At 46.6% G+C, this 14,619-nt stretch overlaps 1 protein-coding gene and 1 pseudogene across 1 annotated transcript in view; one reads left to right on the top strand and one right to left on the bottom strand.

Annotated features, from left to right (window-relative positions):
- Positions 1 to 14,619, top strand: part of ANO2 (anoctamin 2) — a 307,510-nt gene that overhangs the window by 100,221 nt on the left and 192,670 nt on the right. The window contains exons 7-9 of the mRNA XM_011365894.2: positions 1,752 to 1,807; positions 2,990 to 3,031; positions 9,859 to 9,923. Coding sequence (XP_011364196.1) covers positions 1,752 to 1,807; positions 2,990 to 3,031; positions 9,859 to 9,923 — 163 coding nt within the window. The remainder of the gene's footprint in view (positions 1 to 1,751; positions 1,808 to 2,989; positions 3,032 to 9,858; positions 9,924 to 14,619) is intronic.
- On the bottom strand, positions 1,322 to 1,440 carry LOC111743577 (annotated as a pseudogene).

Raw genomic sequence — 14,619 nt, forward strand, 5'->3', positions numbered from 1 at the left:
TTCAGTGTCCTAGAACTGCGGCAAATAGGGGCGAGGTTTGAGGAAGAGGAGGTTGACAGAGGAGAGAGGATTGTTTGAGATCTCCTGCGGTCTCTGAGCATGTGGGTGGGGCATTGGGTAGGAAGGGGAGGTGGAAAACCATGAATTTTAATGAGTCACTCTTGTCTAGATTTGTTATCCAAACTTATAATTTATCCTGAGCCCCGAAAATGCAGTTACTTAGAGTTTGGACAACTTCTGTGTTTCCCTTCAAAACCAATTTTCTCCGCATCTCTCCACTGTCTGTGGTCTCTCTGGAAAGAACGGTTCAGGGCAGAAAGTGTGTTTGAGACAAGGGAAATCACTGAGAACTGGAGACCTGACCCTCCTCCCCACCTCCATGATTAAATGTGCCTCCTGTCATGGCAGAATCCTTAGCACTGCCTGTTGGTGAGAAATAATCCATTCCATCTGGGATCCAGAGACCGAGGACAGACTGTCCTGAGTCAGACAGAACATACAGACCACTTTATAGTCTCTGAATAAAACTATGAATGAAACAAGTAAAGAACAGTGCCTCCATGCTGAGCAGAAGGTTCTCTGTTGTGAGTAAATTGGAGTTGTAGGGACAGAGTCATTCATTCATTTAACATATATTTAATAGGGTCTCTGTGTGCAAGTGGTGTGAAATACTGCTGGCATTAAAATATGAATCCCTTGTTGTATGGTTTTCAAACTCTGTGATCTCAGGACTACTTTATACTTTTAACAGTTATCGAGAGCCCCCAGAGAGCTTTTGTTTAGGTGGGTAATATAGATCAATATTTATTGTATTAGAAGGTAAGACTGAGAAACTCTTAAAGCACAAGAATATACATGTACACATTCCATTGTGCTGTCAGGGGATGATGTCATCCCATGTCACAAAACTGCACTGTACACTTGTGAGAGAAAGGAGTGAAAAAGCAAATAATATCTTATCACTATTATAAAAATAGTTTTGACCTCATGAACCCCCCTGAAAAGGTCATGGACACTCCCAGGGTTCCCCAGAACACAGTTTGAGAATGGCCGCCCTACTGCCCCCTCCCTCAGGGAGCTCATGGTCCACAGATCAGTCATGGGCAGCAATAGGCACGACTTTGTGCAGGAACAAGAAGGTGCCAGAAATGAGTTCAGATAAAGTGCTGTGGGATATTCTGATGTATACTTTTATTGGTCATAATGACAGTAATCCAGTAGCCATTTTTATTTTATTTTTTTTAGGCCAGGCAATCCTTGGTTGACCTCACAGATTGCAAGGACCTTGTCAGCTTATAATCCCTTATTTTTTTATTTTTTACACCTACAGCACCTGGTCTTCCTAGGTGGTCTCCCATCCAAGTACTAACCAGGCCCAATCTTGCTTAGCTTCCGAGATCAGACGAGATCGGGCTGGTTCAGGGTGGCACGGCCGTAGACCACTAGCCATTCTTATGCTGTCACTAAACACAGATCTTCTCAGCTTACAGTGGTGGCCATGGAGATGGTGGTGGTGGAGAAGTGTTATTGGACCGAAGGGGTCTGGTTACATGAGGACTAGAGGAATATGAAGTTTGAGCATATCTGATAGTAAAACATAACTTTGTATTTGGGAAATGAAAAAGTAGTGCTCTTATACCAAGAACTAAAGCTCAACAAAAACGTGTTTGATAACATGTATCAAAAGATGAAGTTTAAGTCAAGAAATCTCTGCCCTAGAGTTATTATTTTCTTCTTTCTTGTTTCCATAGGTATTAACTCTCTGATAGCAAACAATGTCTATGAGGCTGCCTACCCTCTTCATGATGTAAGTACTATTCTTGTCAGCACGTTCCACGTAGTCTTCAAAAAGATGAAAACCACAGGCAACGCAATGGGTGGATATGTGCGAGGCAAGGCCGGAGTGAATCCTGCCGTTAAAAACCCTGGCTGGTTCTAAACCACTCATGACTGACAGTAGGCCCGGTTTGATTTTTGTCAGTTGTTTCACGCTGTCTCTCCGGTTATTTCTCCAGTGGCTAAATGCACTGGCTTTGTTTGAGCTTTCCCTTCACTCCATGTCTTTGTTTGGGGGGAACGTGTTAGAAGACAGATATGTCCTGCAGAGGTTAAGGGGAGGACATGTGGGTGAAGGTGGGTAGATGGCGGTGGAAGGAAGGTCTGTGGCCTGGATAATATGCAGCCTGGACTGTTAGACCCTAAAATGATTGAAAGTGACGTTTCGTATGGGATGGTTCTGTGTGGATGTGAAATTCCTCATTTTTAATATATATATAGTCAGATTATTTTTTTAATTTAAACGTTTTTGAAGGAAATCACTCAGAATTCCTTATACTATTGTTTGGTTAAGCAAAGAAAATGATAATTAAAGTTTTCCTTGACTGAGAGTAATGTTATAAACATCTTATAATACAACTCAGTGACATTCTTCAGGACGATTCATGAAGGACTTAATTGGCCCATGAACTAAGTGCCCCCACGCTGCACTGCCTGTTTGATTGGTCACTCCTTTAGCATTTATCACAGAATCGTGCCAAATGAGGCTACTGAGGCGGGGATCCCTGAGTGCCCAAAGGAATCTCCCAGATGACAGTTCTTTCCTCACTGACATCTTTGCCGTGGTCATATATGAGGTTAGATTCTGCCAGTTATGGACAGGGGTGAGCAAGACATGACGTAAGGGGATTTCATGTGATATGCCAGCTCATTTACGGACACGGGCTCTGCTGTCGTGTCTGCTACAAGGAAGCAGACGCCGATCTCTGGAGCATCTGAGGGGAGTGTCTTTGTGTGAGAAACCGTCCACAGGAAACACTGCACGTGTTGATGACTAAGGAAGTGGAACATTGGCTCCTCACCATGTCATGTGTTTGACCTTCCTCAAATGAGAATGAAGGAGAGGGATGACGTTAGAAAATAAAAAAGAAAATCTTTTCTCTGTTTTTGATAATTCCATTGGCTTTACCCAGCATCCCTTTCTCTCCTACAGGGTGAATATGATAGTCCAGGGGATGACATGAATGACAGAAAGGTAAGTCACCCTTGTGCTGCACTGAGAGCTTTGAGTGAAGAACGCCATGGATGGGTGTGGAACGAGGTAGAAGTGCCCTAAATGTTCAGTTTACCTGCTTATAAGTTTTTCAGCAGTTCCTCCACAGTTCCCTACCCTCCAGGCACTTGAAAATGGAAGGGCCATTTTTGGTCATCGGCATGACCGTGTATATGGGTGGTGATGATGGTATTTATTGCCTGGTGGACCGGCAATGCTAACCATTCCTGAACTATACCCAGCAGTCCCACACAAAAATATTATCCCACCCCCTGATGACAAGACCGCCTAACTTGAGAAACACTGAAAGTCCAGATCCCTTAATTTATATATGCGAAAACTGAGACACAGAAAGATCAAGCACCTTGTCAATAATGCTGCCACAATACACAGAGATGGGGCTTGGAACCACTCGGACTCTTGAATCCAGCGTCTCAGCTAAAAATGTGTAATTATCCATGCTGTTATCTTTGGGTGGGGAGGGGGGAGGAATCATCTTTAAGTTATTATCCTCTAGGCAGACAAGTCATTTGGGATATAGTCATTCCCACATTACAGGAGAGAAATCTATAGGAGAAGGCTTGTTCATGCTGAATATTCAGGCAGCTAGAATTAGAAGTTATCATAGGGGGAGGGAAAGGAATCCCTTTGGAAGGATCTTTTCTATGCCAGTCATAGCTCCTAATTGGACAGCTCTCCCCTAGCCCTCCACCTGGATCCCATTTCTCCTGTTTGGGGATACTCTGGGAATGTGGGTGTATTGCCCTTCTCAATCGTGGCATGGCGCTCTAAGGATCACCCAGCTTCCTTAGAGGCGACTGCCCCATCTGGTTGTCAAGCCCCTCATGCCATCCTCTCGCCCAGCTTCTCCCAGCTTTCAGCAACTCTGGCAAGCCGAGGAGGGTGAGCAAGGGCGGGAGGGGTGAGGAATTGAAGCCCCAGAAATTCCCCTCCCCCCAACTCTGTTGTCTGGAAAATCATTCATCCCCCAAGTTGCCTTTTGAGCAGCCTTCTTTTTATCCTGCCTATTAGTCCCTGTTATGAAGTGTTAAGTATTAAAAACATAAAAGGTCTTTTCCAGAAATACTGCTGTGATTGCTTGCACATGTCCGCTCTCTGCCTGCCCAGGGAATCTGCTGTAGTATTGCGATGTCTTAACCTCATCTGTTTTCTATCTGATACTAATAGTCTCGGTGTTTAATTTCCTGAAAAGTCCCGGATCAGATTTAAAGGAAAAGAAGGAAGCGTTTCTCCCCACATCTCACCTTGCTCACCCCAATCATTTTCTGTCCTCCTACTCTCTAATTTCACATTCCTCCCCTTTAAAGAGTGATCACCACCACTGCCCACCTAAGAAACTTCCTGCTGGGTGGGCGGTGACCCAGCCTGTCAAGGTAGAGCACTTTACAGGAACATTCCAGAGACCAGGAACACATAGCAACTCATGGGAGAAATCAGCCAGCCCTCTGTTAGTTATCTGCACAGAGGCAGAGAGAAACAAATTGTAGATTATCCAAAATATTTGTGTATTTGTCTTTGCAATGATATTATATTATTATTAACAACAAAACCTTTTAACAAAAGATTTTCCTCTCAGGACATGTTTTGCTTGCGCCAATAGAATTATTCCCAATACATACCATAACTGGGTAGAATCTGGGAGGCAGGGAGAGACCCACCAGGATGGAGATGCATCTTGGTGTATAATTCCCGAAGTTGGTGTCACAAGGATGCTCCTCGGCAAAGGTGGATGAATGTCTATGAAAGACGAGAGGCCCCTTTCTTGTGGCTTTTCCTTGGGTTTGCTGGCCAGTCCTGGTGTCCTTGTTTTCCTCTGCCAAGGTCATGGTTAGGGAAATTTACTATGCAGTAATGGGGGATAAGGGAAGCCATGAGTGAGAGACCAAGCTTTTTTCCATTCGTGTGGCTTGTGAAACTGATACCCAGCAAGGTGAGGAGACTGGTTCCAATGTCCATAAATGTTTGTCAAAGGACTAAAACTCAGTCAACTCTCTTCAGCTGGGTTGACACAGCTTCTTGTTATGGCGAGAGGAATTCTCACTACAGTGCTGTGTTCCCCCCAGTTTCAGTGGTATATGGGTAGGGCCGAAAAGGTATCCTAAGGAGGAAAGAGCCCAAACCTCTGAATATGTGCAACATATTTGTTTTTATTACATCATAATACTGTATTGTTCTTTGAGAGGGATGTAGGATTTTGCTTGGGTGCAAGGGAGAACCCTTGAATTTGCTGCTGGAGGACATGGAGAAGGGTTGAGAGCTGCAGTGTGAGATTGCTTCTCTGGGAGCATTTAGCGATGATTTGCAAGGGCATCTCAAGCGGCCGATTCTGCCAGTACCTGTATGTTCGCCTTCACTCTTCCCTGCAGTGTGTAGCTATTCCCATGATCTCCGTGAGGCCCAGGCTCCTCATAGGCAGATCCCAGGCTCCTTCCCCTCCAGCTTGCCTCATGCAGTTGTGCAGTCTCGATGGACTCAGCCCCAGCTAGCAGCTGGAGATTTCTCTCTCCGCTCCTGGAGGGTAATTAAAAAGAGGCTTCCTCCTTCTGGAGAACAGGGGTTTCCCACCTTTCTAGAAAGCAGGGAAGCAGGAACAGTGTGGGTATGCATGAGTCCCTCCTGGCTGCCAGCAGCCAGACCTGCCTGGTTTTCTCACACATCCAGGGAAGGGACTGTTACTGTCTTCTGAGGGGGCTGCCTTACCCCCGCTGGCTCCTTGCAGTTTCCCTACTCACAGGGGGAGCCCAAGGCACAATACTGGAATGTTTTTAAACCCTTGGTCCTGGATTTTCCAGCCTTTGCAAATGATTGTTTTCTCTGTGGACAGTTATAAAATGACCCAATACAAGGTGTGCAAAGGAACTCAATCATGTCTTTCCGACAAAAAAAGTACTTTTCTTTGTTTCACCTGAAGATTACTTTTTCCATCCCTCACGGCTCCCATCGCACTAATGGAAGACCTGGGTAGTTGAAATGACTTGCTAGAAATTCAAACAGGTCATCGTAGAATTCCATTCTCTCCCACTCGGGTCCACCCTGTACCGTCAATGCCTCTAAGTTGGCTATGGCTGCCATCTTTTTGCCTGTCACAGGTCCAGCTGCTTTCTGAGGAGCTGTAACCTCAGAGAGAGCCACGAGTCTCAAACATCTTGCCAAGCTCCGGCATTGCAAATGGTTTTCATAGTTGGGTTCCTTTATAGTCTAGTGAAATACTTAAACTAACTGACCCACTGTCAAATGTGATCCCTAGGGAGCCAAACTGGCCACTTGTGTGCTGTGATCTATCAGGTGGGATTGTCCCTGTGAGTCGTTGCTTTCTGCTATAAAGGTTTGGGGTCAGAAGGACATACCTGGAGTTACATCCGGGGCCCCTGAAGTAAGGTACTGTCCACTGAGAAGGAGCTGCAGACCCTCCCTGCCCTAGTTGCAGTCTTGGCGAGCTGGTGTAGAGGACGAGGTGTAGCTCTAAGGGAGAAAGTGGATTTGTTAAGAGCTTCATTAGAAGGTTCTAGACTGTGCAAGTTCAAAGGGACTGTTAGAAGTTACTGTGGTTTTCCTTCCGCATTTTACTCACAGCACGCTAATCACCATGGGACAGAGACTCCAGAGCATGCCTTCCTTCACCCTGACAGCGAGTCTGGGACCCTGGACCTGGAGTTTAGCATGATCCACTTGGTCTCTAACTATGTGTGATTAACCGTTTTTAGAGACAGGGGAAAGTCTATAGCACTCTCCACCTTTCTCTCTGCCTCCCCTGCAAGGATGTGTGAGCTGGCCTGGGCAGAGCCACATGGGCATCCAGGCACAATTGTTGTGTCACTTCCCAGCTTTTCTGCTCTGTAGCTCCAGCTCTGCCGCAGAGGCTGCCTAATGATGTCCTCCTCTGTGTCCATCTAGCCTGTCCGCATCAAGCTCAAACAGCTCTCCTGACTCATCCTCATCTATAGCCACAAACTATGCATACGGCTCTATGCTTACAGGGTACCACACTGAGAAAGGGACTTTCCGGAGGTTTCTTATAGCAGGGCCAGGATCCAGTCAGGGGTAAGGCTTGCAAGCTTGGTTCTCAATATGGCCAAATGGGCCATATTGGCTTCTTGGAGCATTTTCAGTTTTTCCTGGGCAGTTGCAGGTTGATGTTCTCAGGCTCAGGTTTTGTTTGGACGGATGACTTGGAGAGAAATTTGCTCTAGAGAGAAGAGCCAGTGAAGTGGGTTGTGACGTGCCACAGCCCTCAAGGGAGGCCTTGCCTGTATCTCCTGACGCAAGCAGGCCTCCCTTTGGGCCACAAATGATGTCACTGTGACAACCAGGTGCTGGTGAGTCCAGGGTTTGCACTGGGGAGAGGGAATAAAAACCCAAGGAAGTAGAAACACTCAAGATCAGGGGGCGGGGGCGGGGGGGGATGTAATAATAACAGTAAAATTCGTAGGAACCACCTGCCCAGAATGAGCAGCATCGAAGCTCATGAATTCAGACCGTCCTTTGCCCATCATACACTGTGTAATCCCTTTTTGTGGCTGGGTTTCCTACTTTGCAAATGGTGGTAACGCTGGGTGTAATATATTAGGATATGTGTAGTTTTTGGTTGTTGGGAGAGATTATGACAATAAAAGTCTATAGCCATTAAGTAGAAATACTAATTTTTGTTTCAGTTTTCATATCGTATCTTCAAAGATACTTAAGTGAAAGGATGGCTTCCTGTAGGGCTGATGGGAGTAGCTTTTCTTGATGAATTCCATGAGAATTCTGTGTGATACGTAAGGAGATGTGATGTATAAGGAGAATAAAGAACAAAACAAGGTAGCAACTGTATTATGTCTGTCAATTCTAGATATATAATTTGATTCTGCACTAATATCTATTCAACATGGACACGTAGATGATGTCTAATGACAGTTCGTTACCAGATTACTTCATTTCCTTCTAGATAATCTGTGAAACTCACTGGCCAGGTGTTTGAAACTAAAACATGGTTTGCCCTTGGGACCAATATACAGGTTTTGTCCACATTCCAGTTCTGCTAAACTTGCCATCACAAGATTGCATGGCCTAATGTGTTTGGTGCATCGTTTCCTCCCTTAAGCTCTAGAACATGTTCCAATCAGATTTTGCCCCCATCCTGCCACTGAAACGGCTCTTGTCGAGGTCATCAGTAGCCTTCAAGTCACTGAATACAATGGTCACTTCTCCATTCTCATCTGCCTTGACCCATCGGCAGCATTTGGCACGGCTGGCTATTTTCTTTTCATTGAAACCCACGTCTCTTGGCTTCCCGGACACCATACATTTCTGGTTCTCCTCCACATCACCGGCTGCCCTTCCGTCTTTGCTTTTATTTATCGTCCCCTTGACCTCTAAACATTGGAGCCCCCAGGGCCTAGATGTCAGACCTCTACCTATTCTCGCTTCCTTGGAGCTTGCATCCATAGCTTAATGACTTTACAAATCATCTCTTCTCTGTTAATTCCAAATTTGCCTCTCTAGTCTGAACTCTCCTTTAAACTCCAGACGTTTACATCCAGCTGCTTTCTCAGTAGTCTCACATGGATGCCTAAAAGGCACTGAAATGAGCACATCCCAAACTGAACTCTTGGTTCCATTCTTTCTAACTCATTCTTCCCACAATCTTCCCCATTTCAGTAAATACAATCACCATTTACTCAGTTGCTCAGGCCAAGTTCTCCTTTTCTTTTACCCTCTATAATCCAACAGTAAGTCTTATTGACTCAACCTTTAAAATATAAGCAGAATCAACTTCTCACTACTTCTCCCACTACCTCCATGGTTCAAGCCACCATCACGTCTTCCCTGGACCATTACAATAGCCTGCCTAATCCTCTTCTGCCAACTCTCAGTCTGTGGGCAGACCGAGTAAGCAGCCAGAGTAAGCTATCTACAATCTAAATCATTTCTCCCCCACTGCTACAAATCTCCTAATGGCTTTCTTAAAAGTCCAAAGATTTTAGCATGACCTACCAGGCCCTGAATAGACACCCCACAATAGCTTCTGACATTATCTCCCATTATTCTCCCCGTGTTCTGTCCCAGCCATACACTTCCCTGTTCTTCCCAAGACATACCACATACACTTCTTTCAGGGTGTTTGCACAGGAAGGGTGGTCTTCTGCCTGGAACACGCCCCTGTTTCCTTCAGGTCTCAGCTCATATGTCACCTCTTCACTGAGGCCTTCCCTTGTTATTCTATCTAAAATAGCACCCAACCCTACTCACCTCCTTCATATTCTATTCCCTTATTTCGATTTATTTTTCTTCATGGCATTTTAAGTCTTATATGTTTGTGTTTATATTGTCTTTATCTCCATATACCAGGGTGTAAGCTCCTTGACAGAAGCAACTTTGTTTGGTTTACTGCTGTATCCAGAGTCTGGACAGTGCCTGGCACATAGTAGATGTTCAATAAATACTCGTCAAATGAGTGAATAAATGAATGTGAGGTCTCGCTTCGCTGGACTAAACAAGACAAGACAATATAGAAGGAGGGGTTGTGTTTGCTAGGTGTAACACTGCCCCAGAGTGTGATAAAGGTCATCTTTATTATCTGGGGAAGAGGTCAGCTTCTGTAGCCTTTGGACATCTTTTTTTTGGCGGATGTCTCATGAGAATTTTCCTAGAAGCTGGACTTTTTAGGATTCAATTTTGATTTGCTAGTCATCCAAATGAAGTCATTAAAAAGATGTTCGAGATAAAATCTTGATCTGCTAGGGTGAACAAAATAGGTAAACAGTCGTACCCCCGAGCTCTAATCTATTTCCATTTTTCTTGTTTAGCTGCTGTATCAAGAATGGGCACGCTACGGAGTGTTTTATAAGTTTCAACCCATCGACCTCATCAGGTGAGTCACGAGTGGGGACTATTGGGAGGACTCCAGAGATGGAAATCACAAAAGATATCTGTCAACCCTCTTGGCTCCTAGAAGACGGTTGGCCAAGCAGAGGGATATGCATTTCTAGGTTGTATTATTCCCCTGCTCTGTTTTTTATGGGTGAGGAAACAGCTCAGGGACAGGGAGGAGAATGGAGGCTGTGTGTGGCAGCAGCTGATGTAGATTGACATGCTATGACTTCCCTCTTGGAGTGTTCAGCACTTTGGTCTCTCTTTCACTGCCTGCCCTCTTGTTGGGGGGAATCAAGATAAATCAAGTTTTATCTCTTATTCTTTTCCTTCAGATTTGTTCTAGAGAAGGATCTGGGTGAAGCGGATCCTTAGATTATGCCCAAGTAGCCATGGTGTTGACCAAGGGAAAGGAAGACCTTGCAAATCATATGAAGAATAAGCTAGTTGGCTTGAGAGTGAATGTGGGCTTTTATGGCTTCTCCAAATTAGAAGGGAGGAGAGACTGGGTCCTGGAATCCCTTCCTCCACCACTGCCACTAAAATGATGTCCTGTTGCCTTGAGAATTAACCCAGCTCTTACAGAACATTGGTGAAGAGTTCTTTTAAAGAACTTACTAGAAGACAGCAAGTCTGACTAGTGTAAAATGGGTTGAAATCTCCAGAAAATCGATGAGCTCTTAGAACCCAGCCTCTTTCCCAGCTGGGATGTTGGGAGGCAGCACTGTGAAGTGGGAAAGCACTGGCTGAGAGTCTGGAGACTGGGTTCTCGTCCAGGCCCAGTCACTAGGGGCTATTGTTTCTTTGGGCAAATCACAGTCCCCCTTTGGTCTTCCAGATCCTAGTTGTTCTGAATTGGAAGGCCAACTGGAGGGATCTGTGAGGAAATTTGGTAGCGAAGAGGACGTTCGGCCCCATGAATGAAATAATGGTTTCACTGCCACACAGTCACCTGTGGCTCTTCTAATGAACTAATTAATCAGCAGGCAAACACAAGAGAGTGTTCCTGGCTGATTGCCCTGGGCCGGGACTGTGAGGGGGCAGCAGCCAGAAGGACTGAGTCCAGAGGGAGGAATTCCAGCTCCTTCTTGGAAGAAGTCAGCCTTGGGGCCACAGTCTGGGCAGGTTCACCTCCCACACAGTGAACGGAGGGCCCTTCCAGGGCGTCTCCCTTGGGCGTCTCTTGACAACAGGTGTTTGTTCCAGCTGAAGACCGTTAACCAAAGGGCTTGGGTCGGGGAACAGGGCCACTGGGTGCCTGTGACCAAGTCTCCCTCACCCAGCACCTCCCAGTCTCCGGCTGCTTTTTATGAGGCACGGGCCACCTAGACTGTTCTCTGGGCCACACCAAGGCTGCTTCCTCCATTCCTGGTGGGCTTTGATCTTCCTCTCTGCATCTCAAGTGGCCACCCACTCTGTCGCCTGTGTTCTCCAACTGCTCATTCATTTAAAAAAAAAAATACGATTAAAAAAATTAAAAATTCTCCCTACCAGAGAGCCTTATCTTTTCTCCAGAGACTTCAGGTGACTGGCCGCCAGCTGAGTGGGAAATAGCTCCAATATGTACTCAGATTTGGCCACCAAAGCAGCCTCACCTGCAGGGGAAGAATTGCCTTTGGAGCAGAGCTTTGCTCAGGGGGTTTGGCAGTTGCTGAGCACGGAGAGCTCAAATCTGTCTAGACGGGGCACGGTGTGCTGTGGAGCTGGAGCTTGTCTACTGCTCCTCACAGATCAGATGTCTGGAGAGCTCCCACAGGCCCTGGGCTAAGCCAGTGGCTTGGCTGGGAAGGGAGAAGGCTGTGGCCTCAGGCATCTCTCAGACACTGACTGGAGGGAGACACTGGGTAGTCTCTGTGGGGAGTGAGGGGATGTTGTCTACCCAGTGGTATAGGGCTAGGGGTGTTAGGGGGCATAGGTGGGCAAGCAGAGACAGGGACGCCAAGAAAAGGCAGCTGGAGGGCTTGTGAAGAGAAAACCGGGGTGGGGGGGGGCGGTGGCCACCCACACTCAGCAGGTGCCACCCTGAACCCATTTCATACTCCCTTCTGAATGGCTCGTTTTGCTTTGTCAAAGTTACCTCCTCCTTCCTCTTCCTCACCTGCCCTCTCTCTCACTTCCCACTCCCCAGTCTGACCCCCACGCCCAGTGGGTGCTTCTTCATGTCTCTCTTATACCTCTTCTTCTCAGTCTTTCCCGCCACCACTGGTTAGGGCTGCCCGCGAGTGCCGTCCCCACGCCATCATTGGCTCTGCACTTTCACGGGGCTGTTCGTTACTGTTTCTTAATGTAAATTGAACCCTTTTTGTGTCTCATGTAGAAATTGCACCCATATGGTCTGTGTTGAAAGATGGGGAGTCTGATACAAGTTGAGTATAATTCACACGAAGGCCCGACAGAGATGTTGCCCGCCTATTTCCTTGGGCACTCGGCTCCTCGTTTTTAGCAATGAGTTTCCGTTCCTCCCGTGGAGCCCTGCGCTCCTCCCTGTGAATGGTCCTTTGGAACATTCTAAAGCACGGAGAGCTCAGCAGTATGGGGGATCCTTTTGCATTTTGAAAGCCCCTGGACTAGCTATCCTTCTCCTTCTGCAGGACCTCAAGCCTGAACTTGAGATTTGAGGTTAGAGGTTCCTTTCCAAGTGCTGGAAGGGGACAGAGGAGAGGCAAGCCACCCCTTTCTGCGCCCCTTGCCCTTGCCTTCTGCTGCACCTTCAGGCATGCCCAGTAGGCTGCACTGTGAGACAGCTGATGCATCTCTTCCAGCCCAATAGGACTCTGCACACTTGCTTTAGAAACCTCCAGGCCTGAGCTTAGTGTGAGAGAGTGTGTGTGTGTGTGTGTGTGTGTGTGTGTGTGTGTGTGTGTGTGTATGTGTGTGTGTGTAAGAGTTGCCTGGAAAGTTCCACAGGGAGGTATCCAGCAGGGACTCATTCACGGTAAATTCTTCTGGGAACTTCCAGCCAGCAGCACTTGTGCCCTGGCAGAAAAGAGGTATGTGATTAAGACAATGGGGGACATGATGTCTTAGCTGGCAGGAAATGGCTCTTCTAAGTCCCTTGGGAATCATATGAGGGTCCTTGCAGCCGGGGGAGTAGATTTCTGCCTGCACTGCTCTGGGTTAACACCTCAGCATCCCAGGGGAAGAAAGCCTTTATTTTCTGGGGAATCTGGGGGCCTGGGGCCTTTTGGATTTATACAGGTGTGATCTAGTATTACTTAGGACCATGACCTGCCTTTTTGCTAAAGTTAATGTTTGCTCATAGGCTGATTTTCTTAGCTTGGAGGTTTTGACATGAATGAGACAAAGCAGGCTTTAAACATCTGAGTTTGATTTAGCTCCTAGCTGTATTCTGCTAAGATGATATACAAAAAGTTTATTTTTAAGCATCTGCCACTGCCTGCCTATGACAGCATGAGGGTCCAGAAGTCTACTAGGCTCAGGGTGATTGCAGCCCGTTGACTTGAGGAGCTCACCAAGGGGATCATGCATGGGCAGCATTCACCACACCAAGTCAGGATTACAGTATGGATAGGGGTAAATGGCTCTCACTCATTCCCATCTCTTAAAGCTCAGGCTCTGGGCATGAAACCAGTCCATGTGTCAGTTTAGGAGTTCTCTTAGAAATGTCCTGTCTTGAAGCCTTGAGATATGAACACTTCCAAAATGACCTGAGAGTGATGTCTACAGGGTCATACCTTCTTAAGAGCCTTTGAGCATTATCTGTGGACAGCAAGCATGGCACTGTGCCCCCACCTTGGCACACATCTCTACTGTCTTAGATTTTCAGCCTTCTCTAGCCTCTCCCATGGAGATCCCATCCAGAAGCCTGGCATTACAGGAATTGGCTTTCCCTCCTCCTATTGCAAGGCAGATGTCCTCGTCCTTGCCTGAGTTCTCCGGGATGGCCAAGAGGAGGCTGTGTGATTTGATCCATCCGTCTCGGTTGGTCTCTGGGCTCCACTTGTACTCTCCTAAAATATGACCCATCCAGTCTCTCCAGGAGGGAGACAGAAGAAGTCACATTCTTAGGAGGCTTCCTGGCAGGCCAGGCTGGGGCAGGACCAACCACAGCTGGTTTAAAGCAGGGAATGGAGAGGAAAAATGTTGATCAATTCGTGATTAATTATTTCCTGAGCCCTGCTGCCACCTCCTCTATCCTTCACTGGGATTTATAAGAGTCATTCAGCTCAGCGCAATAAATACAGTGAGCAAGTCTCTGTGCTTGGAAACATGGGTGGTGCAGCAATGAATAAGGTGAAGTTTGTGCCCTAAGGATCTAGCGGTTAAGTAGGGAGACAGATATGTGCAAGGCAGGAGGAGGTAAGGGCTTCTTAAGGACTGTAAGTACAAACATGACAGTATGGGACAACAGATTAAGAGTAATTGCTAGTAGTGGAATAAGATAAGACTTCCTAGAAGAGATGGCCCTTGTATTAGAAATGTTGCCTTCTGAAGGACTGAGGTTAAAGGTTTGAATATGTCTTCATTGCCAGCCTGGGCTGCCCTGTACATGAATTTATTGGTTAGCCTGATATTGATGGCCAGAAATCACCTTGACCCAAAGCCTGATCCCTCCTGACTGTTGATTGGGAATGACAGGATCAAAACTTTGACTTGATTCTGTGCCAAGCTGGCCCATGTCCCTTGCTCTGCCCTGTAAGTTAGCAGATACCCCAGGGTTGGAAGGAGGTGAGGCT

Source organism: Pteropus vampyrus, unplaced genomic scaffold, assembly GCF_000151845.1.
Source record: "Pteropus vampyrus isolate Shadow unplaced genomic scaffold, Pvam_2.0 Scaffold116, whole genome shotgun sequence".
In the NCBI taxonomy this organism is placed as follows: domain Eukaryota; kingdom Metazoa; phylum Chordata; class Mammalia; order Chiroptera; family Pteropodidae; genus Pteropus; species Pteropus vampyrus.